This window comes from Phalaenopsis equestris, unplaced genomic scaffold, assembly GCF_001263595.1.
Source record: "Phalaenopsis equestris unplaced genomic scaffold, ASM126359v1 Scaffold000257, whole genome shotgun sequence".
Taxonomy (NCBI): domain Eukaryota; kingdom Viridiplantae; phylum Streptophyta; class Magnoliopsida; order Asparagales; family Orchidaceae; genus Phalaenopsis; species Phalaenopsis equestris.
In genome coordinates this window covers 99,002-125,079 of record NW_018164699.1, presented here as the reverse complement: position 1 = coordinate 125,079, position 26,078 = coordinate 99,002, and the positions used below count along the sequence as shown (strand labels likewise).

Here is a 26,078-nt window from a genome sequence, read left to right as displayed (position 1 = left end):
ATGTCAAACTGGCTCGTCGTTCGAGAACAGCTCGTGTTCGGCTTGTTCGTTAAGAAACGAACACAAACAGTGACTTCACGAGCAATTCGAACACGCGCTTATTTCAAACGAATCGAGCACGAACATAAGCTCTGTTCGGTTCGTTTACACCCCTATTGTTGACCGGTCCTCTCATAAGCCGCTTATTCATATCACAAGCACATTTGCGGGAACTTAAGTATTTTAGACCTGTGCTTGGTAAAATCTTAGAACAAATGACAGCAAATGCCAACTACCCAAACATTTACTTGAAAAATAAATATAAAATATTATTTGTAATGGGCAGTTTAGATGCAAGAAATATGATAGGATAGGGAATAGAAGGGTGTTTTCAATAACATTAAAATTCAAGAAAATGGCTACAAAACCTTTTATAAGGCCACCATCCACAGCCACAGATTTACCTGAAGCTCATTACTACAGGTGAAATCTTTACTCCACCTAAAATAAAGCCCTGCCGTAAAAAAGTACAGCAGCTACAACTGGCTCAGGTTGAAAAACTTCAGTAACTCTTGGTTAGCAATTAAGCAGGCCCTAGGTGTTAGCCCAAAATTGCCAAGGTAATAAATAGAAATGGCTGAAGAAACCCATAAGAAGAATAATCATATGGCTTAGAAACCATTGTCACTCAAAATTGGGGATTTTACCGAACCATTCTGCAGAATATCTTCTTTGGCTTCGGACAAGAAGCCATTTTCAAAGAATGCTGAGTGCAGTGCTACAACACATTGCTTTGCTTCACTATCGTTAACAACCAAGGAGATATTAACCTGTATAAAAACCAAAATGTTTATGTTCGACGTCAGCATCAGTTCAGTCAAAACAAGTATGGTAATAGAAGCTACGGTTCACCTTGGATGCCCCTTGAGAGATCATCTGGACATTGACCCCATTCATGCGAAGAACGTTGAAAACCTGAGATTTAATGATATTTTTTTATGTTAGAACAAAATTAGATAGAAAAATGAAAGCAAGCGCCACACTAAAGAGAAATTTGAACCTTTTCAAGAATTAGAGAAGATCTCTGCACGTTCCCTATTAGTGATATTATGGACCTGTGCTGAAGAAGATGAACGACGGCGATCTTCTCTAGCTCTTCCACAACATGATCCAATTCCTGTCCATATGATCATCAGCTATGGGTGGATGATAATGGACATAGAATGCACAGAATGAAAACTTTCTTGCTTAATAACATTATTTAAAATAGAAAGTCAGTATTATGGAATTTTTTTAAAAAAAGGCAAAAATATGATACTGAGATGTGATGGATGTTAAAAAGAAACTTTAAGGATATTCTAATACATTCCACATCAGGATGGAGCCATTTTTAAGATGTTCCCTTAATTTCACTTGCCATGAGTTATCCTTCAATATAATTAAATTATTACATAAAACAATCAGATTATAAGACAAATACATCTGAACTATCATCACACAACAGAGTTAAACTATTAGACATTCACAAATATAAAAAGTATTGTGCATGGCTAATATTTTAGCCATATTTTCTAATATATTCATTTGTCAGTCAAATTGCTTAATTATATTATCCAAAAGTTTAATTTTACTGAGAGATAATGCGTGGTGTATGGAACAATGGCAATTATTGAAAAAAATTAGTCAATCTCTAATACATTTTTTTTTTCTTCCGTTGCTTCAACTTCTTAATGTTTGATAAACTGCTTTATAAGATGAAAAGACACGCCCATGCATCCTTAGAGATGAGCATGACACCCTGCACAGACCTAAAATTCAGTATTTCCCTGATTTCTCAATTCTATTTAGAACTCAAAGAAAATAAAGAAGCAAACACAAATTAAGAATTGACTGTTAAAAAGACCAGATGATATATAAAGTTCATTTCTTAGACATGCCTGCTGAATTAATTCTCTGCTCCACAGTTTTGATGGATCTAGGGTCAAAGAAACACTAACTTCGCTTGTGGCCACACTATCAACGGAAATACCAAGGTCTTCAAATATAGAAAACACCTGTATTTGTTAAGCATATGAAAGCTTGAGATTGTCATTTTTCTAAAACAAATGGGGATAATGGATAGATTAAAATGAAAATTCATATTACCTTTGCTAAGAAACCATACTGCCCTAGCATTCGAGTGCTAACTATATCCAACATGGTGATGTTTGATTTCAAGACTATGCTTGTTAGAACAGCCTAAAAGGAAGAAAATTGGTGTATAAACTCTAATCTCTAAAAAACAATTTCAATTAATGAAAATTTTAAACAAACCTCACTCATATCTCTTTCTTTAGTAATGACGGTGCCAGGAGCTTTAGGGTTGTATGAATTCTTGACTCTAACTGGAATATCACTTTCTCTGGCGGGTCTCATAGATTGGGGATGGAGAACCTACATTGATGAGCAAAATGCTGAAAGGATCCTATTCATGCCTGATGAAATTTGAGTTCTAAACACTATATTTCACCTGTGGATGTTGACTTGGGGTCTTTTACCATATTCGTAAATGTGACATAAAAAACATCACAAAAGCCTGATGACTTGGGTAAAAATATAGCATACCTGTGCACCGAAGTATGCAAGCTCAGCTGCCTCCTCAAAGGTTAAAAATGGTACAGGTCTTGCATTTGGGTATATATTTGGATCACAAGTAAGAACACCGTCAACATCTTTCCAAACCTGTCATGCATGATAAACCACATCATGTCAAGCAGAGTTTGTTTGCAAAACATTCACAATTTTCAATACAAACTACATTTCATATTTGCAAAACAAGAACAATTAAAAGTTGAATTAATTAGCAAAGCTTCTCTAAGGGTATTAAGTACATGATAAATGAAATAAAAAAGGTAATTCAAAATTCACCTGAATCTCTCGCAAGCCTAGGGCTTTACCAATTGTTGTGGCAGTCAAATCACTACCACCCCTTCCTAAGGTGGTAACAGCACAGGATTTCCAACCCTGGAATTTCCAAGTTGTAATGATGGTGCAACTACCAAGCATAGAAGGATAAGCAAGCCAGCTGAAATTTAAAAAGAAGGGAAGCAAACCTTTCCAAGAAATCCAGTGACAATTGGAATTGCAGGATCATTAATCCAATCACCATGGAGTCTCTTTGCTATAGCGGGAAAAGTTGCTTCAAGGATGTCAGCATTTGTGAAGTCGTCTGTGGTTATGAAACCAATATCAAAAGCATCATACTGCAAAAGAAAAAAAAATGCAGTTTTTGGAGTTAGACATATTTAACATGTTTAGGGGATAAGAAAATAAACCAAAAAGTGAATATGAAAAAAAAGACGTAAAAGTTTTATTATCAAAAGTTAGTAGTCACCATCCTTCCTGATGCCTAAGTTACCAAGCACTGGCCCGGCACATCTTATGTGAAGTGACACTTAAAAATAGCCATTTCATTTAACAGACATGCTTCAATAATTGAGGAATATTTTATGAGTATTAAATGAATTACCACATTAAGATATTTCAGATAAAATAAAAAATAAATAAATAATTGGTTGTATTCAAAATTTCCTAACCTCTCAAAACAAAAAATACTCATATGAAATGTCCGAAAAAATGCTTAAAATATAAATTTGTAACCTACATAAGTACCTAATAGATATTATTCATGCTCTTTTTTAAGTCACTACATTTGTACTCTTCCATCTCTTCTATTGCATGCTCAAGCTCACCCTTTTCATACTTGAGATATAAAACAAAATATGTTAGTCTTTGCACGTATACTGAATCCAACTTCCATCCTAATTCAAAATGTTTCTTCCCAATCTTGTGATGAAATTTTGACATCCCTCCTTTAAGATGTAAACAACTTGAGTCAAGCTCGAGTCACACCGAACTCAAGCAAAGATCATCAATCAAAAATAAAACTTGAACCTGAACTTGAGCTCAAGCTTCGCTCGTTTATTTATCCTAAGATCAAGCTCAACTTGAGATAAAGTAACAATGAGAAATTGGTAGAGAAGGTTCAAAAGACAAAAGATCTCGCCAGAGAGGGCATAAATAAGACCAATAGGTTGAATTTGGAGAAGAAGAGGAAGTCAAAACAAAAGCTCGATAGTTAAGGCATCAACTAGACTAGCATCGTTTGAAGAAGAGGAGTTCGAGAGACCCGTGGCAACAAAGAAATCATGATTAACCTAAAGTGACGAAAAAGGATAATTAGGTTTAAATAGTTACCCTTACTGATCTAGCTCAAGCTTAAAATCAAGCACACAACTCAATTAACTCGACAAGTGAGCTTGTTATCAAATCAAGTACAAGATGGCTCATGAGCCAACTCAACTCACAACACCATGACAAATTATTATCATTTTCATATTATGATGATGCATCATGTTTTATCATACAGCTTGATAGTACTTACAACTTAAATAACATGAGCAAGAGATCAATTAAACATTTTTGTTACTTCTTTATCTTCGATTTTGTCACTAATATGCATACGTAAACCTAACGCGCATTTATGTATGTACACTACGTACATCCATTTATTATCCATATATCAAACTTTTTTCAAGCCACTCTTGCATGTATTGCCTTGTAAGTTGGAAATAATATAAAAGATGGGAGGTCGGTGTCAATGAGAACCCAATACTTTCTATTTGAAATGAGGATTGTTGACACCATTCTTTCGTAAAATTATACACAGCCCGCCCTTCTCTGCTAAAATTCTTGTCTTTATGTGTTAATTTTATTGTTTCTGAATTCAAAAACTAAAAGTTCCTATAAAACAAGATTGTTAATGATTGTTCAACGCATCTAATCCTTGTATTTATCAGCCTTTTTTCTTTGATGATCCCTGAAAACATCCACCCACTAAAATGAACATGGTTAGGATACCCAATGTGTTCCTGTACTATTGCTTCCTAAAAAAGGTTAGCGATATAATTATGACATGGCTGCTCATACTGAGAAAATTAATGTAAAGTAACCCAATAAGAACAAAAGTTAGATCCTTGTATCTATGATGAATCTATTAATCATATAAGCATATTTCATTGGCTCGGTGCTATGACAAAATCTTTGTAGTTTATGTACTCCAACAATGCTAGTAAATTATAGAGGCACATAATGTTATAAAGGATATTTGGTGTACATGGATCTACAAAAGAAATTAAGAGTTAGATAAAAATATTCAACCTTTTAAATGCAGCATGTTGCAAAAAGATTCAATCAAATGAGAGCATTAACAATGAAAAAACCACCTCATTGGCATCTATGCTAAAACTTATCGGAATTATTTTATCCATTGTTTTTTGTTTTTCCTATGATATTTAGCATATGGATGCCATGATGGCCATCTTGAGCAAGACGACACCTCTCGTCTTATAAATATTTGATTTTGTTAAAACTTACATTAGTGTGTGATAATATGTTGTCTCATGTCATGGTTATTTAATAAAAGATCAAAGCTGGTGCATAACAAGAATTACTGCCAGTGGGTTAAAAAGAAACTTCTACTTGCTATAGGAAGCTACTATCAGGGTTGGAGTTAATAGTAAAATATGAAATATAGTAACTATTCAAAAGGGCACTAATTTTACAAGAATTGAAGAGGATAGTACTTTTTGCTAAGCAACTGTTCTTCAGGTAGATGTAACTACTTAACTATTTATCCTAATTTCAAGTGACTTAGCACCCTAAAGAATTAGAGTTGCATTGGTTTGGACCCTAGAATGAAACTCCATCAACGATAATCTCATTCAATTAAAGGAAATGGAGTAGATGGATGCTCACTTCAAACTCTGCACTTAGAAGCAATGTTATTTTTCAAGTTCTTTTTCCTTTTTTGTATGCTTATTTCAAAGGATTGATAAAGGGGGAAGGTTGATAATACCTATGGAGCATGAAGCATTATGAAAATTAATTTTTTTACAAAGATTGTATATATTTAAACATTTTTTTTAAATGAGTCTCTTAATTAATTTGGCTAAATGCTTAATCAAAAAATATTAGTATTTCTTGCTCCAATAATTCCAAGATGTTCAACTTCCAACCAAGTGACTTGAGGTACTCGTTTAAGCAATGTCGTGCTAATAATGCCTGCCTGAGAGATCATACAATATTTTGCATCCAAATAGCACAATAGTGGGAAGCTTTTTACATTTGATGTGCTTATTGTTATTATAGATTTGTATTAAATTAAAAAAGTAAGAAGCATGGTTATCACCAAACAAACATTGCGTTACACCATTGAAAAATAGGATATCAATCATGAAATATAATGATTTCAATATTATATGACAGATCACCTTAAATTATGCATAATAGCTGAAAATTTATCCATACAAAATTCTAAAAATTTACCTTATTAATTAAAAAAAATTAGTGCGGCTTCTAATGTCTGTATCAAAGAAATAGCTTAAGAAATTAGTACAAATAACTATTCTTAGAAAAATAATAAAGCAAGATCAGTGGATCTCTCTACAGAGATCCTAAGCCAATCAAAGTTACTATTAAGTTTGTTGAAACATGACCAAGTCAATGAACATAGACAATATAATCAGTAAAAGTACCTGACGATGCACTGCATGGAACTGAATCCATGTGTATTCTAGCCGCATGTGTGTAGATAAACTAAACAGTACATATATTGCTCCGTATTTAACTAGGAACAAAGTTAACATATAATAAAGGCTATGGAGGTTGGTTTAACTCCATCTTAATTTTAAGGTTTCACCCCATAATGGGCGCCACAAAACCAGAAAGTGATTGATTTATGAAAGGCAGATGGTTTTCTAACATGCTGTGCTTGATAAACTGACTGGTACAGAAATGCCAGTGATTTAATATATCTCACACAAACAACGATATCTCATAAAGCTACTCAGGTTCTATTTGGTTGGACTTTTGGCCGACTTTGTAGTAAAAAGAAAAGTAGGTGCCCTTGTTTGGATAAAACTTGCCAGGCTACTATTCAGGAAAATCACTTTAAATAGCTGATTTAAGAGAAAATCTAAGAAGTTCATAAACGGATCTCTTGCAACAGCTTTGCAATATACTTTATGAAAACTAGAGGCCCAACCAAACAAATTATGAGAGGCACAAACATTCTTGATCATGCATTATAGATTCATTGCACACACACATAACGTTGAGAAATAATAGTACATGACCAGCCAGACAAATTCCAAGTCTGATAAGTAACAAGATCCAGTTCAAAATAGTTGTATGCAAAGAGAACAAGATGGAATTACAACCAATATAAATATAAATACAGAGCATATTAATGCAAAAAATTATTATATGCGCAAAATATTTACATTTTTTTTTCAGAAACCAGTATACAGTTCTCTTAAACGATTGAAAATATTTGAAGATGCAATCAATAAGAAACTTACCTGCCTTGCTTTAACACCAATTTGGTTCAGATACTCTGAAAAGATTCTTGTCGACATGCATTCACCAAATGAAACAAGATAATCTCTTGTTCGAGGTGTCAACTCTTTCATCATGGCAATCCCTTTCAGCAGTTGCTCCAATTCATCGAGCAAAGCTGTAGTGTATGAGCAAAAGGTGCAGTACTAGTTATGGAACTAGCAATGGAAGCATGTAAATATGCCCTCCTCAAGACGATGAGAGCATGTTCAAAGACAAAGAACCTAAAACATATAATGAAAGGCATCCCAAAAGTTAAAAAAAAAAAATTAATTATTGATGCATCTTTGCCAATTAGTGCATTCCATGATTGAAGTAAGAAACGAGGGGCCAGGAACAGCCTTATGGATCCATATTTCTTGAAGTAAACTCAAACGCAAAGTATCTGACAAAAAGAGCCTCTCCCAGACTAATGTTGTGATGTAAGACTTTCTGTAAGCTGTACGGTTAAGATTCAAGTAGAATCCTAATACAAAAGATGAAGAGTCTATATGGTTTTCTGCAGTAAGCCATCAACACAGTTTCAGTTCCACCTTATCTGAGGATCAGTTACCCCATATGCCAGTCGTGTTATTACTAGTTCTTCAAAATAAGTAGGCAAGGGTTTTGATGCAGATGATAAAAGCAAAAATTTAAATAGTGTATTTAAGAGAGAGATAGCATAACGCCCAAATTTTAGAAAATCAGATAAAATTTGGCACATTTGAAAAATAACTCAAATTTTACATCTCTAAATTTATTAAAATAATTTTATTAAATTTTACGTTGAAATTTATCAATTCTATATTGTATGTTAATTATGAATGGGATTGAAAAATATGAAATTCAGAAGTTATGTGTTTTGTTAGCTAAATTAATCATTTAATCAATCCTAAATTTATCCTAATCCCGCCTCCCTATTGCTCCCTGCCGACTAGGGGGGAGTTAAAAACTGCGTGCTCCTTCTCCCGAATCTTGCTTCCCTCACGCGATAGAGGCTGCGACCCATGCACTATAACACAGTTGTGAGCTGAACAAAGAAGACGCATGAGCCACTGAGTGCCACGCCTTTTTCCCTCCTGAAATTTCCTTCCCCCCTTTCTCTCTCTCTCTCGATTCCCCCTAGACAGCGGCTCTGTAGAGGAGCTACGACACTTGTTACAGTGCAAGGGCGAGCAGCGGGTCGAGCGGCACACAGGGAGGCCGAAACACGTGATAGGGAGCTTGGAGAACGAAATTAAATGGTAAGAATCCTCTTTCGTCATTTGAGATTTTCATTTCCTTCCCCACAAATCTATATTGACGTTTGCCTCGTTTTCCATGCTTTTCTCATTTCTGATAGTTGTCGGAGGCGCCGAACTGTTGGAAGCGTCGAAGGTGATTTGAAAGCTTCCATGTGAGTTTTAACACGAAATCAACGTGGGTAAAGTGAAGATTAAGGTATTAGAAGAAGCTGGGGAGAAAAATGGCGATTTTAGAAAGACAAATTTATGCTTAAAAAGCACTTTTTAAGGTGTGTTTTAGCATTTAATGCTTTTTTTGGGTTAATGCATGTTTTGAGTCAAATTTTATGAAACCATGTATTGCCTACAAGCCTCAGGTTATTTATACGAAGCAGCGAGCTCGAGACAAGCGTGTGGGCACTCGCCGTAGGGTTATTCCGTCAAGTCAAATGAAATAATCTTGTACTAATTTAAGAAAAATAATCTTATATGGGTTTTATATGATTTCTATTTTGAAACATATGCATTTAGAACTTCCTGCATATTGTAGATGGATACCTGCGATTGAAAGTATAAATTCACGATTACATTTCTTACGATACATATAATGTTATGATCAGGCTATGCTATACATGAATATGCATATGATATAAATTTTCTGCAGATATTCATTTATTATGTTTCATGCTTAAGCATATGATACAAGTAATGTCTGATAAATGCTTGATACAGGAGTGATGATTTAAATGTCATGAGTAATGCTATGGGTAAAGTATTATATGAGTACTTTTACACTATATACCTAAGCATATGATACATGAAAATAGATAAATCGCAGGTATCATACATAAAAATAGATAAATCATATATACCGAACAAGTAACATTATCATGATATGACTTCTTTCAAAATGACATTGTTATGATAGTATACTATGAACATGTTTTTTATTATACTTATGATTTCATGCTTGCAATCTACATGTTACACTATAGTCTTGATTGTTATAATATCTGCTCTCTTTCCAAGTTCTTTCTATCATGCTAATATGTTATTACTTGTGTGTGTAGACAAGTATAGTTTCCTGCGAGCATGCACGTCTTTTTTTCATGTATAAAATGTTATACTAGCTCTGATTATTTCTCTGAGCTCATTATGCTCATCTACGTTGTTGCCTTTCAAGTATGAACAACGAGCAACGGGGCGAGAAACTGTGTGATTTGTACAGTTTTGTTGTATATTTTTGGGAATTGTACATGTGTTTTGGGTACGTAATTATTTATATTGAATTTAACAACTCTGTATAGTTTTTATGTTTTGAGGTTATGATTTTTCATGTTTCTGAATATGAATATGATTGATTTAAGAAATGCAGTGTATCACGTATGTTGTGAAAATTTAGTTAAACTAGTTCTTTACCCACTCAGTCTTGATTTTGCAAGTCAGAACGAGTGTTGAGAGAATTTAATAGGGTCAAATTACCCGCCTCTATCGCACCTCAATCGACCCTTAAAGAGGAGTTAATCGGCGTATGAGAGAGAGAGAGAGAGATTAGAGAAAGTAAAAACAAAAGAAAATTGAGGACAACTAGGAAAAAAATTTTGAAGGGTAGGGTGGTAGGGTTAAAAGAAACTTTGAATTTCATATAATAAATAACAATCATCAAAATCTAACCCAAGATCTTCTAATCTAGAAAGAAGCCATGATTTATTACAATAAAGCCCGTCAATAACTTGAAACCATAAATAAAGCTTGAAATTAAAATAATGCCTAAAGAAATGCTAGTTGGCAACATAATTTGCCCAAAAAAATGTGTTCTTCAAAAAGGAACGAAAGATGTTATGCAGTTAAAAGTAGTATTTATACAGAAGAGTTTGTGAAGATCCAAAAGTGGTAAATAAATGGTTTTGCTAGTTTAATCTCTAATTCCAATGCTATGGGCTCCACCAACTGTTCTAATCCATTCATCCAGAGTACCAAGAAAAAACAACTAGAGCTCCCAAAAAAAAATAAAAAAGAGAGGACAAACCAATAGCAAAACTTAGAAAAAAAAGAATTATAGTATAGAAGAACATAAGGAACTTAAGGGGAGCCCCATGATTCAGAGGGTTATAAGAACTTTTTAGAAGATTCCCAAATTAACTACAAAATTTCCCAACATCTCCAAAAAGCCAAATAAAATGGATCGAACATGTCTAAAGCAGTGAAACTCAAATGTTGCTACAAAAGTGGCTATGAAGTGGATTCAAGCAACAAATCTCAACAAAACCTAACCACAACTCTTAGACAATCAATACTTCAACTAAAAATGCATTTGAGGCACACACGTCAAGACGCACTTGACCATGAGCTCCCAAAAACTACATTGAGGCTTATACCTAAATGGTTCGAGTGAGGCTTATGTCTTTTTTGATTGAGGTATACACCTTGAGGCTTAGTGCCTTGAGGTGTTTGAGGCAGATGGCTCAAAGTATAATGTAGAAAGAATTAAGAAAAAAAAATATTTTGTTATATGATATTGTCATATATCTAATATAATTTATAACAAGTTCGTATTTAATTTTTTTAATTTTAAGATTCAAATAGAGAGAGGGAAGAGAGATGGCTATGTATGTACACTGCCTATAGTTGTAAGCATGGAGTTCTACAAGCAAGGAGCATTGCAAGTGGGGAGGACTACTATTGATAGTGATTTTAAAAATGGTTGAGTAACTGCGCGTATTCCCCAAAACACCGTTCTAAATTCATTTTTCTAAACCTTAGTCAGTAAAAATACTAGCATCGTAAAGAAATCGCTTACATATATCTAGGATTTTTATTAACTTCCTAAATTATAGTAGTAATTTAGGAGTCTACTCATATATTTATTAATATTGTTGATATTTTTAAGAGAAGATGTTAATTATTTTTGCAAGTAGTTATTAGATTCTAAGAGTTGTGTTGATTTTAAATATTATTTCCTATTTTTATATTTGAATTAGATTTTGAAAATTTTTTTTAAGTTATTCCCTATTTTTTCTACATATAGAGATCAATTAGGATCATTGTAAGAAAGTCTAAAAAATAGATGAACAAATTTATATTTCAATTCCTCCATTACTTTTCTTTCTCACCTTCTCTTTGCTTCGGGTCCCAAACATTATTCAAACCTTGGAACTCATAACTTGCTATTTGTTGTCCTCTAAGTCAGAGTACTAGGTCCAACTACATCTCATTCAAGCCTCGACCCCTTTATATAACCATTCACTTGCTTGTTCCTAATTGTTGTCCTCTTCACAAATTGATTACAGTGAATTGCTTAATATTTTGAAGAAAATTTGGAAAAAATAAATAAGTAGCCGTAAAACAAAGTAAGGAGAGAGCATAAAAGATGAGAAACCTATAGAATGCAAACGAAAAGATTTCCCAGCAAAACTCTAGCTTCACATTTATAATGCCATTTCAAATTAACTTAATAATTTAGCAATACTATTTGCTTACCCATTTGTTTAAATCATAGTTGATTGCTTTGAATTCTTTTTTTCAAAGTCTATAAGATTGAGTTAGTGGAATAACTAAAGGAATCTAGAAAGCCTTACGAGATCTAATTTGTTTTCGATAGTTAGTTTATGGTGATCTCTTAACCATTGTTGGTGGTAAAAGTCTCACGGATACCATCTAGGCCACTTGAAAGGCTTTAGAAGTCAATTAAATACATGGAGATTCTAGATCATGTTTGGATGACCTATAAACCTAAAATAAGCACTTAATAAATTGATAGAGCATCTTTGTGCAAAGTCAATAAAAAAGAGTTCTTAATTTTTTAATGTCATTGTACACTATTTCAAGTTGAAAGTTGCACTCATGTTCGATAAGATTAGAAGCGATATAATATATGAAACTCCCAAAAATACCAAGAGCCAATGCAAATTTTCTTCGTCTCTAGAGTTGAAGAGCAAGAGTTGTGACAAGGATGCTCTTCATATAGACTCTATGGGGAGCTAGGTGGGGCTTGAGTGGTTCGTAGAAAATGGGGCAATGCTCATGAACCCTCTCGATTTTTTTAGTATTCTTATTGAGCTTGAGAAGGACTATTTATAAATAGAGGTAATACTTAAGAAGGCCTACGAAAAAAGAAGCTATCATTGTTGGCAAGCTCAGAGGCACTAATCATGGCCAACAATATGGACTAAATTGTAAGATTCTTTGAAAGGAGAGACTTTGTGAATAAGTTGGTGATGGGAGAGGTCGTCCACACATTTTAAAGTTAGTGCTTCATAATCCTCATGTCTAGCATATTCTTTAATTTTTTTTTTCATTAAAAAATTATCAAAAAATGAGAAAATTTTGGAGAAGTATATAAATATGGGAAATTTCTTTTGCATGCCAACAAAAGAATTTGACATTTTAACACTACAACTATCACACTAAGTGGGGTCCATTGCATCCTATTGAGTGTCATATTTTCATTTAATTCTAATAGATTAAAATCATTTTATGCAATGTGCCCAAGTTTTTTTTAATTCTATCTCTGTTTTTCTTAACATAAGTCGAATCTAAAACATCTACTCTTCTAACTGGATCATTAGATGACCGACATTTAATGTGACCAAACCATCATCTAAGACGACTCTATCTAATCTTGTCTGCCACTAGAGCTACACCAAACCTATCAGGATATATTCATTTTGCATTTTATCCATAAGTGCCAAGCCACCCATCCAACTAACATTCTTACTCAGCAACAACTAACTTTGTTTTATGCTTCTCTTTTCAAGGCCAACATTTTGTGTCAGAGCATTGCAGGTATCACCATCATCTAATAAGTTTTTTTCTTTCAGTCTAAGCAATATTTTTCTATCACACAATAAGCCTGATGCAGTCCTCCGCTTCAATCAACCAACTTTAACATTATACATATCTAAATTTAAAACGTAGTTTCACAATTGTGCATCTTCTGGCCTTTCACAATAAATATGAGGTGCTTCAATCATAAGATGAAATTAATTTGTGTTTTGCACAATAGCCCAAACATAGGCCTCACCAATAAAAATTATTAGCTTTAACAATAACTTTACACCACACCTCCTCTAATAGTCACCACTCACCTAACCTTTTAGAAAGAAAAATTCCTCCCAAACATATAAATGGGAATATAAAGGAAGAGATAATATGAAAAAAAAAGTATAATAAATAAAATAATCACATATATTTAACTTAATTTAAACTGATTTAGTGGAGTTATCTCAAAAAGACATGCATAAAGCTAAAACTTTGGGTCTAAAGAAGATACTGTTAGACTGGCGCCTATGGACAATTTAGTCTTTTATTAGTTAATATTGTGGGATATAAATAGGACTTATTATGCTAAAGGTTATGTTTTGCTATGAGATTGCTGTCTTGGGTCTTAGGATTAAGTTTTGGGAGAGATCGTCCACCTCTCGAATTGAATGTGCTTATCTTTATGTATTTGAGTTGTTGTTGTTTGGTATTATTGAAAAAAATATTTAGTTTCCTGAATTTCTGTGTGAAATTCCCCTTGTTCCTGTCAATTTAACATCAGAGTGTTTGATTTTGGGAAGGATCGCGGCGCACAAAATGTGCAGAGCATTCAGGGATCGCACATGCAAGGATCTGGCAAACAAGGTGTTCCGAGAAACAGTCACGAATAGGAAACAATGGGATCACAATGTTTTCACATGAATTTCATGAGAGGTACAATGTCGCCTGCGTTCTTAGTGGAATCTCACAATACAGTCGCAAGCCAACGAAGAATGAAGGAATCGCGACAGCTCCTCTGTGACCGAAACTCGCAATACATGCACGATTATACCTATTCGAAGTCAAACTAGCTAATCCACTGCACCTTCGTGATAAAAGATCTTCTTGGGAGTAATGGCAGTTAAGAAAGTAGATGACCTAGAGAAGAACTTAAAGAAAGATGTGAGTCAAATCAGATCTGGAATAGAGAAGCTTTGCTCATTTATGGAGGGGTGATTCTCGTCTATGAATGGGAGATTCACGACCCTGGAAAGAATGATAAAGATCTAGGGGGCTTCACAAGCGCTGCAGCCTGGAGCAGAATCAAGCGATGGTGTCAGGACTGGATGTGAGTGGAAACAATCAGAAGAAATAGAGCGATATCCAGATGGCTAGAAAGTGCAACAACATGCGGAATGGGATGGCATCTGATTCATGGTTGGAGAAGATCGATTTGAAGGATTCCGACCAGGAAGAGGGAATCCGGTTGAGTGGGACCCTAGCCTAAGACTGCATCCAACCGCAACAGTGTCTTTTGTTGCAGCAGCGTTTCGGGCGGAAGGTGATTCGGAAGCCTATGGGAAAGCGCGAGTTGATTACGAGGCGAGCCGGAATTAAGGAAGAACGAAAATCAATACAAGTCAAGGAAGGGAACCCAACCCCTGCTTCATGGGTTGAATGAACTTTAGTTGAAGAAATTGGGGAAGAGACACGCATAAGGAAGTTCAAAATGTAGATCTTTGAAAGAGATGATGCCTATGGTTGGACTTATCGCATGGAGAGATACTTGTCGGTTAATAGGCTGACTGAGAAAAAAATTTGATGGTGGCGGTTCTGTGTTGAGAAGGAAATGCTCTAGATTGGTATCAATGGAAGGAATAACGTCAGCCAATCAGAATATGGGAAGAATTCGAGGAGAGATTATTGGAGCGCTTCAAAATCATGCGAGAATGAGATTTACATTATCAATTTATTACATTGGTCAAAGAAGGGTTCGTCATGGAGTATAGAGAAAAATTTAAGATATTATTCAGTCAATTGAGAGGGATATCAGAAGAAGTGTTAGAATGAAACTTCATAAAAGGGTATTCGAGCAGCACTTTGTCTATTGAGTCTGTGATGATTGGAGGAAACTATGGAATTAGCAAAGTTTGTTGAAAATAAAAAAAAAACAATTGAATGGGCTAATAGGAGCAACACAAGTGGAGAGTCATACTGAAATTTTAAAACCACGACAATACCAAAAATTCAAATAGTGGAAGTCCAGAGAGAGGATGTACGGGATATTAATAATGGCCTGCGATCAAAGGAGACACTCAAATGCTTTACAGAGACAGAGATTTGGAAGAAAGAGTCAAGGGGATATGTTTTCGATGTGATAAGAAGTTTGTCCCAGTATACCATTATAAGGAAAGACATTAAAGGTTCTCATACTGTATGACGAGGAAGTAGGGAATGCAGAAACAAAGAAGATCAATAAAGAAGGGGGAACACCCTCACTTGGATGTCGCAAAAGTTGAATTAAACTCGACAATGGGATTAATACAGAACCACACTATGAAACTTCAGATACAAATCAAGAGCAAGACGTAGTGGTGTTGGTAGATAGTGTGGTCACCCACAACTTCATCTCTAATCAAGTAGTGAAGCAACTGGGGCTTGAGATGGTTGACACGAAAAATTTTGGAGTCATGATGGGAACAGAACAGGTGAAGAAGAGCGGGGGATTTTGTAAAGAGTTGATTATTTTGACAGTACAGAATATTCGAGTGATAGAGGAATTTCTTCTCTTGAACTTAGGGAGTACTGAGGTGATATTGAGTATGAAATGATTACAATCCTTAGGAGAGACTAAGATGAATTCGAAACTCTTGCCACAAAATTTCAGGAGGGAGACAAGATGGTGATGTTTTGTGGTGACCCTAGTTTATGCAAGAAATTAGTGTCAACGAATCCATCAAAGGTGGCAGCTATGTTGGAGTGGTCACTACTTAAGACCTTGAAGGGGTTGAGAAGATTTATGCAGCTTACAAGATAATACCAAAGATTTTGTGAAGGATTGCAAATCGATTGCTGTCGTTGATGGAGAAATTGAAGAAGGATAATTTTCAATGTGGAAAATAGACGACCCAAACTTTTGAGAATTTAAAGGTCATGACGAAAGTACCAGTGCAAGCGTTACCTAATTTCAACCAACTGTTCATTATAGAGACGGATGCTTCGGGTTATGTATTAGGAGTAGTCCTCGGGCAGTATCAGCCAAATGCTAGCTGTAAGAGCCAGACTCAAGTCAGTTTATAAGTGGGAGCTATATGACTTGACCCAGCAGTAGTTTCCTTTTTTTCGACCTTGAGGACAATATTTTTTTTGGGAGGGAAGTAATGCTAGATCGGACCTTAAGGGTAACTTAGTCTTTTATTATTTATTGTTGTGGGGTATAAATAGGGCTTATTATATTTAGGGTTAAGTTATGTTATGAGATTGTTGTCTTGAGTCTTAGGATTAGGCTTTGGGATAGAGATATGGGCGTTATGGTTAAGGCTAAGGAGAGAATGCCTCTATCGGATTGTAGGTGTTTATCTTAATGTATTTGAATTGTATTGTTTGGGGGCTAAGGAGAGAATGCCTCTTTCGGATTGTAGGTGTTTATCTTTATGTATTTGAATTGTGTTGTTTGGTGTTATTGAAATAAAATATTTGATTGCCCTAATTTCTATGAAAAACTCATATAGTTTCTATCAGATGCCTCTATTGAAATTTGGTGAGCTCTCAGGGATACCATATTTGTTTAACAACTCTAATAGTAAAATTTTGTAGACTAAGAAATCGTTAAACAATTGATTAAAAAGTATCTTGATATCAACACACACAGATAGATAGATAGATATATATATATATAAATGATTGTACGCTAACAAGGTTTAAAAGTTGTAGGATAAAAAAAAGGTTTTTAATTACAGTAAGACCACATCTTAGAACAGTATTAAGTCCATATCAGTTTGCATTCATATCAAGATGCTTGTAAAGATAAATGAAAGCGAGGTACTTCTATATATGTTTTTCCAATATGGCTATATATATATATATATATATATACATATATATATATATATGTATAGCCATATATATAAATGATTGTACGCTAACAAGGTTTAAAAGTTGTAGCATAAACAAAAGGTTTTTAATTATAGTAAGACCACAGCTCATAACAGAATTAAGTCCATATCAGTTTGGATTCATATCAAGATACTTGTAAAGATAAATGAAAATGAGTTACTTCAACATATGCATTTCCAATATGGCATGGTTCTAATCTGTGAAACTTCTACTGAACTAAGTCAAAAGCTAAAAAAAATAGCGAAAAATTGATAAAGCTTAGAAGTAGGAGAATACTTGATAAATGGTATGCAATTGTAGTTGGTGTGATATTGATAATTATTGACCAATATAAATAGAAAATAAAGTGACACCTCGGTGTAAAATATTTAAGCATCTTAAAGCTATTATACAAAATGAATTGGACATTTTCAAAACAAAAAAAAGGGAATATATATGAGAATAAAACTCCTATAATCAAGGCTTAATCATTCAAATAGAGAAATGTCTCAATGGTATTATGCGATGACAACATATCATGAAACCTTCAAAATAAATTTCATAAAATAAAATAAGGTTAGCCATGTATAGAATGGGTAATTAAAAATTGCCCATTATTACGATGAGCATGATAAAACTAAAAAATAAAATAAAATGGAATGTGGCAAAACAAAAAAGAATGATTAATAAATAGCTGTAGTAACAGCTATTGGATAAATACGATTTTAGCAGTTTGGAACATGCAAAAAAATGATAGAAAATGACATTAGATAAGTGGATAAAATTAATGTCTAAAAATTAAAAAGAAGAAATAGGTTTATGATAACAACATGGATGTATAAGTTTTTCACAATAATTTATAAATAATAATTTTTACCACTTCGACAACACTTAGCATAACAAAATGGAAAATGAGCACTAATAAAGCTGACCCAAATAGTTGATCAAGCTAACATTGATGATTACTTAAAGGATATAGACTTTCTGTCTCTAACCTTGTTCTCACACAATACTACGATTTTCCCCTTATGATAACTTACACATTTCATGAAAATGAATAGGATCTTCTCACAAAAGAAGCTTTAGTAGACCTGATTTTGAGTTTGGGTAATAAGATATTGCATAGAATTTCTTTAATATAGAATACTAAGAGTTCCCCATTTAAGAATCCCAATCTCCTTCATGAAGTCTTCTTTTGAAAGGATAAGATTAATGGATTTTCTATAATGAATGGGATTGTTACACTGCAGAATTGTACATGATCCTTCCTCACCAAAATCCATTAAAACACATAAGAGATGCAGGATCATGTTTAGCAATTTCAGCCAATAGCAATTGACCATGACAAATAGTATACACAATCCCGTAGGAGTAACAATTTTTAAGTGTTTTTAGCAGATAATAATTGCTTTAGCATTCTATGATTTTGCACTCAGATGAATAAATAAAAAATTTAAATTGTAATAGCAAAAAAAATAAAAGCATCACTAAAATCTTTTTCCCTCTTCTTTAGACAAACACTAAATGCAAATTTAAAACACAAATTCAAAAGTCTGCACCTTATTGTTCATGCCACTCTTTTGCATAGAGAACTTCCCTTTCAAAGGGCTAATAAGGTCTATGAAAAATCATCAAACTAAAACAACAACAACAGCAAATTTTTATTCCACTAAGTCGGCTTGGCTACATGAATCCTTTTCTCCATTGTCTCCTATTGAGCGTCATATTTTCAATTGCTTCTAATAAATTAAGATCATTTTTATACGACATGACCAAGATTTGGTCTATCTCTACCTTTCTTAACAAAATTCAAATCTAAAACAACTACTCTCGATATTTAATATGACCAAACCATCCAAAACGACTCTCTGTAATCCTGTCTGCCACTAGAGCGACACCAGACCCTTTCACCAATATATTCGTTTTGCATTTTTTTTGCATTTTGACTCAAAGTATAAGTCACTCATCCATCTAAGCATTCTCATCTCAGCAAAACTTAAAAACTTAGTTTTATGCTTCTTTATAGGCCAACTGACGCGGGGCTTATTGCCTGAACCGGGTGGTTCAACAGTGGGGAGCTGGTCTAAGCAAGGAGGGCGGCAGCTATTGGGTTGGATATATCACGCCTTTCCCCACCTTTCCCTCATATTTTCCCTCATATTCACCTATTATAAATATGTTGTTTTCTGAGTTAGCGTTTACTTTTTCAATTTTTTGATTTATGAGGGCTGCCTCCAGGTGTTTTCCCTTGCTAGAGTTGTATCCGAGGAAAGGTGGTATGTCGTCGGTATTCTGCTTTGAGGTGGGGATTATCTCCTCGATTCCATGTTGTATTAACCCTCCGCAGGCACCCCTCCTGACACCTTCCAACTGTGAAATCCCAAGCCCCTCATCTCCTACCACCGCAAACTCTACTGCGGCCCCACCTAATGCCTAACAACCATCTTCCCCGCACCCCAGCCAACTGCCTATCTCCCTCCTCTTGCTATCTGCAGGACCGCTCACCCCTAATCCATCTCCTCTCTCTACTGCCATCCTCTACTCGTTCTAGCCACCACCGCAATTCCCACCTTCTCACTCATCCCCAGCCACTTTCACCGATCCCCACGCGCAATCACTGTTGTCACGGATTGTTTCATGCTGCCCTAGTTAAGTATTAGTGTTTTGTTGTTTTGTTATTGTTGTTGTAATCCATTGTTGTCGAGTAATAAAATTATGTTTTCCTATCGGAACTTGCCTATGTTTGATATCACCAACATTCTTCGCCATAAAGTATTGCAGATCTCACCACCACCTTATAAAATTTTCCTTTAAGTCTAAGCGGCACTTTCTATCACACAATAGGCCAGAAGCATTCCTCCAATTCAACCATCCAACTGAAATTCTATTAATAACATCCCCGTCTATATCACCATCACTTTGAACAATAGACCTGAGATATCTAAATGTTCGCTGCTTTTAATGATTTAATCACCCATTCTTCAACTCCGCCATTAAATCTACTACTATTAAAATTACATTCCATGTATTCTGTTTTAGATTTAATCAAACGAAGACCTTTAGATTCTAAAGTAGATCTCCAAAATTCAAGTTTTTTCTTGAACTTTTTCTCTAGTCTTATCCACAAGAAGGATATCATTAGCGAAAAGCATATAACAAGGTACATCAACCTATAAATGTTCAATAAGAGCATTCATAACTAAAGTAAAAAAAATAAATGGGCTTAAAGCCAATCCCTAATATAATCCAACTGAAACAAAAAAACACTTGGTCGGCCCTCTTCTTCAAACACAAGTAATGCATATCTTTAGTGAATTGAGTATAAGTCATATCAACATCTTTCTTTTCTAGAACTCTCCAAAAAAGTTATCTTGGAATCTTATCATAAGCTTTTTCAAAATCAACAAAAATCATAAGTAGATCCTCTTTACTCTCTTTGCGCTTTTCTATCAAATCTCTCAATAAATGTATAGCTTCCATATGAAAAGTCATCGAACTGATTTCCTAAAATTTGGAGGTGAAAGAAAAGGGGAAATGAAGTGGGTGAAAAAAAAAACACCACTTTATTATGTATAGTTTTTACCACAACTTCAATGCGGTGATCAATATAAGGTCCTTTACATGGATGTGCTTGTTAGGTCAGCCATAAACATCAAACATTCAGCCAAAACTAATATCAAGTGATAAGACCTTATTTTTAACATTATAATTGGCTTCATCAACGTATTTAATAATTAAACTGCATGTTCATACTTGTAAACATGATGATTTGGCAAAGAGATTAAAATGGTCCTATGCCAATTTCTTAAAGTAGAATCTTAAGGATTGTGAATATAAAATGCACTGGGAGCAGGCATCCAAGCATTCAAATGATGAATAATGGCCCGAAAAGCAGTGCCACAGTGTTTAACTTTCTTCTCAAGCTTAATTGTCGCTGGCTACAAGTAAGCTAAAGATCAAAATGATGAGGATGATGCTCTTGACTGATCTTAGTTAGATATCCATGATAAACATTGTCTACTGTCTGAAATATGAAACATTAATGCTTATGAATATATTTCTTTTACTGAAATGTTTTTATTTGCTAGTTTTCTAAAGTGCTTATTAAAGAAGATCACAGCAATTTCAAAAGCTATACAATTGCTCTACCATTTGAAACAATCTCAAAGGATCACATGTATGGAGATTCCTATTTTGTATAAGAGAAGCAGAAAGTTAAGGCTTCTTTCATTATCTACAAAACAAAGAGTATGAAGCATTTAGCCAATTAATAGGAGGTAAAAAAGGGTATGTCTAGCATAATTCCATAATTACCCAACAAAGCCAGAGAAGAATTAAGCAAATGAATTGTAATTTAATAAGCACCAAAGACCTCACCTCTCTACCATATATCCCTCAGAAATTTTCTAGTAACCTTAAATCAATCCTAAAATTTCAATATCATATTTCCATAGGTATGATACATGTGTCCCCACCTAATCAGCTTTATCAGCAATATGCACATATAAGCTAGAAAACATATTGACAAATATGAAATGCAATGACATCGTAAAGAATTTTCCAAATAAGTATAAGTATAAAAACCATGCCAAAGATATTTCCATCTCAGGAGTGTATGACTTTAAAAAGCAATATCTCACCGCATATTGTGGACCCATCAATTCCCAGTTCATTGATTGTCCTGAAAATAAAAGCAAACCAAAACCTGAAAATCATGAACAGCAACAACAAAAACAACCACAACAGCAATTATTCAATGAGAAAGTCAGCATACTTAAGATGCAGCTGCTTTACAAACTTCAACTCAGTAATGTCTGATGCATTAGAAACACCACAAGTGACAGCCTTTTCCCCAGCCTAAATCACAAAGTGCTGGAGTGAAAAATGCTTATTACAAAAAATTGGACCAAGAAACGAAAAACAGTGGAAGCCACATATCAGAACTACTAAGAATTTACCAGCAGAAGCTTGTTTGTTGTCTTTCCCATGGCTGAAAGGACAATCACTGGGCGTTCCTCAGGAAAACTTAGAATAAGCTCAGCAGCCTCCCTCATCCTATCAGCAGTGGCAACAGACGACCCACCAAACTTCATCACTATACTGAGCTCGGAAGCAATGCCATCTGCATGTTGCCTCAACATCTCATCCTTCTCCACAATGCCAGAGACTGCTTTGGAACAGCTTATCCGTAACGTTCTCCTTCTCAAATATGCACTTCCGACTTGCCGAAACAGAAACCTCAAAGCCGTCTTCGATCCTGACTGAGATCGTGGTGCCAACGAAAAAACAGGAGTACTCATCGAATCCCTAGAGAGACCTGCGCCATGAACTTGGATGCCAAAATGAATCATGGACGCCATTTCCTTGAACCAAAATCTGGCTCTTTCGGACTAAATAGCAGTAGATCAAAGTCGACAAATTAAGCGATGGTGAAAAGTTGCCCACTTGCTTTCATTCAAATGCCTCCCACCGCAACCAGAAATCAAAATACCCTTACAAATACCGATTTCAGACAAAATCGCCAGCTGATCCACCAAAATGAGTGCCAATTCAGCGGCAAAAATCACATCAACGTCAAGAATGCATGAAAAAAGGGGAAAAAAAAAATATACGTAATAAAATATGAAAATATGGGTGAGATGATGGAAATTGACTATACGTAATAAAATATGAAAATATGAAAATATGGGTGAGATGATGGAAATTGAAGCATTAAACGAGCGCGTAACACGATTCTTACCGACAATCTCCGAGGAGAAGTTCAATTAATAAACGGAACTTGTATTCTCCCGCTTCTTCCTTTCTTTTATATCCTCCGGGTCAGAGATTTCTGGCGGCGAAGGAGAGAGCGACTGCTCCGGCCACGGCTACGTTTTTCACTGGCGGGCAGTTTGATTGAGGAGAAAACGCGGCGGCTATGGTTTCTCCTTGTCCTGCTTCTGTGCGGCCGGCCTTGCGGAGAGGTCTTCAAGAGCTTCCCCAATGAATAGACTGCAAGAAATAGACTGCCTCCCATTCGAAGTATTTGCACGTGCCTGTAGATCCGCCGAAATTTCTTTGCTTGGCGATTTAATATGATTAATCATCCTTTGATTTCTTTTTTGGAAGGGATCCATGGAATATCTCGATTTTTGGCAATTCTACGAAGCTACCGTGCGATCCTGTAAGGTGGGCCCAAGTTAGTATAAAATTATAAATATATATATATATATATTAAAAAGAAATGATCGAAGATTATTATAGGAGCCCAGTTATCCCTCATGCGACTAATAATTTGAGTACCACTCAGGAGAATCAAACCCCAGACCGAAGGAGACTTATAACTGACAAGCAGATATCCGACCAACTGATTTGAGTACGCAGCGCATATATATACCATCGAAAATTATTATAGGAGCCCCAATTATCCCTCATGTGACTAATAATTTGAGTACCACTCGGGGAATCAAACCCCAGACCGAATGAGACTTATAACTGACAAGCAGATATTTGACCAACTGATTTGAGTACGCAGCGCATATATATACCACAACCTACACTCGGGGGAATCGAACCCCAGACCGAAGGAGACTTATAACTAACAGCAGATGGAGACTTATAACTGACAAGCAGATGCCCGACCAACAAATTTGAGCACGCATCGCATATATATACCACACCCTACACTTGTGGGAATTGAACCTCAGAACGAAGGAGACATATGGAAAAGAATTTTTCAAACAATTGGTGGGGAATCATTTCATGACTAAATAACTCTATTTCAACATAAACTCTTTAACAACTTTATAATTTATTTGGATACTAAAAATATATTATTAGCTTAAAATTATCTAAAAAAATAAATCATATACATCATTCTATTTATATATCTTATGCTTTTAATTATTACAATCTTTTGATTAATTAATATAAAAAATTAATTACAAAAGTTTTTTTTGTAATTAATAAAATATTTATATAGATTCTCATCTATATATTTAATACATCTCAAAACATCAAATATTTGAGACAAATTTTAAAAGTTTATTTTGAGATCATCTGAACTTCATTTTCACTAAGTTTTTATGTGATTTAATGAGATGAGCTCAAAAATATAAATAAAGTCTTGTTTCAAGTAAAAAAACGATCAAAATGTAGCATGTGATTGGAATATATTTAAGATTTTTGGAGGGAAAAATGTTCTACAAATTTTAAATGCTTATAGTTGACTTATTCATTTTGACGTGATAATTCTGATGAGTTTAAAATCTTTTAATTTTAAGCTCATTAAAATATTGTGATGCTCAAAAAATATATAACAAATATGGGCAAAAATATATAACAAATATCAGCAAAGTGTTTGGAATTTTACAGAATTATCAAAACATATACTAAGAAACTCTATAAATAGATCATATTTCTATACTAAAAAAAAAGTATTTGGAGGAAAAAATTCTCAGGCTTAAATAGTGTTGGAGCTATGTTCATTGTTGCCTAATGATCAATAATGATGATCGCCAAAGCATCATAAGATGTATTGCATGCTGGAAAATTCATGGTGATAGAGATTTTTTACTTCGTATCATTGTACGAAATTTGACACACACAAGCGCACACACACACACATAAATAAAGAGCTGACAGATGAGGCAACATGGATTTTTACATGAAAATACCGAAAGAAAAAAACATTGGGGCTAACTCAGTTGAAATGGTTCCACTGCTCAAAAATATGTTATAAGATTTTTTTTTTTTTTGAATAGCTAGAAAAGATATTGCATGAGTGGAATTTTTGGCATAAATTTCATCAAAAAAGTGACAAAAAGTTGCGGAAGTGGCAACGACCTGGATGCAATGATGGAAAATCGATAACATAGGTGGTGTCATGGAAATCTGAATTCATCATTATTAATGCTAGTGGTGACTAGCCAACAATGGTATGACAGGAATAGTAGTGATGCCCAGACAACGGTGACACAATAATGATAATTAAATTTTGAAGGCATGACGTCGATAATGGCAACAACTAGGGGATGGTGGTCTGATGGAAGTCACGGTAACAGCTAAGCAACGATGGTTGTTGTTGTGATGTCGGTCATGTGATTATGGGTTGGGATCGAATAAGTAACAGTATTTTGACCCAAGTATTTTATAAGATACTAAAGTCAGAAGAGTCAGAAGAATTTTTTAAAAAACTAATTTGAATTCTACTGAGAATTGAGACTCATTTTTTGTACATGATTAATGTCAAGAGAATTTTTAGGTTGTATAACAGAGAATTAGAATTTTTAGTAAAGGTAAGCCTTGATGTCTTTGACTTCCATAATTTCTATTTTCAGTTAAATCAAAAAGATGATTAGATGGAGGAGTAATTTCGAATCCACTAATTTCTTCAGGTTGAATTGTGTGACCAATATGAGAGAAGAAAGGATTTAAATGAATTGAATTTGTATGTGGTTTAAATGTTATTGTATTATGTTGATTATTATATGCATAAGCATTTTGATAAGTAATGTTATATATATTACACATTCTTCTTGTAATTTTACTCTGTCTAGTTTATGTCGTATTGTAAGATATCGATCTAAGTGTTGATCATTAATATTTACAACATTGTTTGGGTGTAACTTAAACATTAAAGTTTGA

The 26,078-nt window shown here is 34.4% G+C and overlaps 1 protein-coding gene across 2 annotated transcripts; it reads right to left on the bottom strand.

Annotated features, from left to right (window-relative positions):
* Positions 1–300: 300 nt before the first annotated feature.
* LOC110024472 (aspartokinase 2, chloroplastic-like) lies at positions 301–23,501 on the bottom strand. 2 transcript variants are annotated; one of them, XM_020724460.1, is made up of 14 exons: positions 23,194–23,500; positions 22,412–22,978; positions 22,228–22,310; positions 22,094–22,134; positions 7,380–7,534; positions 3,072–3,221; positions 2,887–2,982; positions 2,584–2,700; positions 2,293–2,412; positions 2,125–2,217; positions 1,917–2,033; positions 1,040–1,156; positions 892–954; positions 301–809 (listed from the first exon to the last, which is right to left on the bottom strand). In XM_020724460.1, the coding sequence occupies exons 2-14, from the start codon at positions 22,811–22,813 to the stop codon at positions 651–653; spliced, it is 1,713 nt and encodes a 570-aa protein (XP_020580119.1). In that variant the 5' UTR covers positions 22,814–22,978; positions 23,194–23,500; the 3' UTR covers positions 301–650. The 2 variants fall into 2 exon arrangements, 1 of the variants encoding a protein (XP_020580119.1); XR_002294002.1 differs by lacking the exons at positions 301–809; positions 892–954 and adding an exon at positions 1,677–1,777 and having other exon boundaries at positions 1,091–1,156; positions 23,194–23,501.
* Between the last annotated feature and the right edge of the window lie 2,577 nt (positions 23,502–26,078).

What these genes read in the sequence shown, in the direction of transcription:
- LOC110024472 (XM_020724460.1), bottom strand. Translation starts at nt 22,813, where the DNA reads ATGGCGTCCATGATTCATTTTGGCATCCAAGTTCATGGCGCAGGTCTC. An exon ending in CAACAAACAAGCTTCTGCTG is followed by an intron (nt 22,311 to 22,411) that starts GTAAATTCTTAG and finishes TTTGTGATTTAG; the next exon opens with GCTGGGGAAAAGGCTGTCAC. An exon ending in AGTATGGTTTCTTAGCAAAG is followed by an intron (nt 2,034 to 2,124) that starts GTAATATGAATT and finishes TAACAAATACAG; the next exon opens with GTGTTTTCTATATTTGAAGA.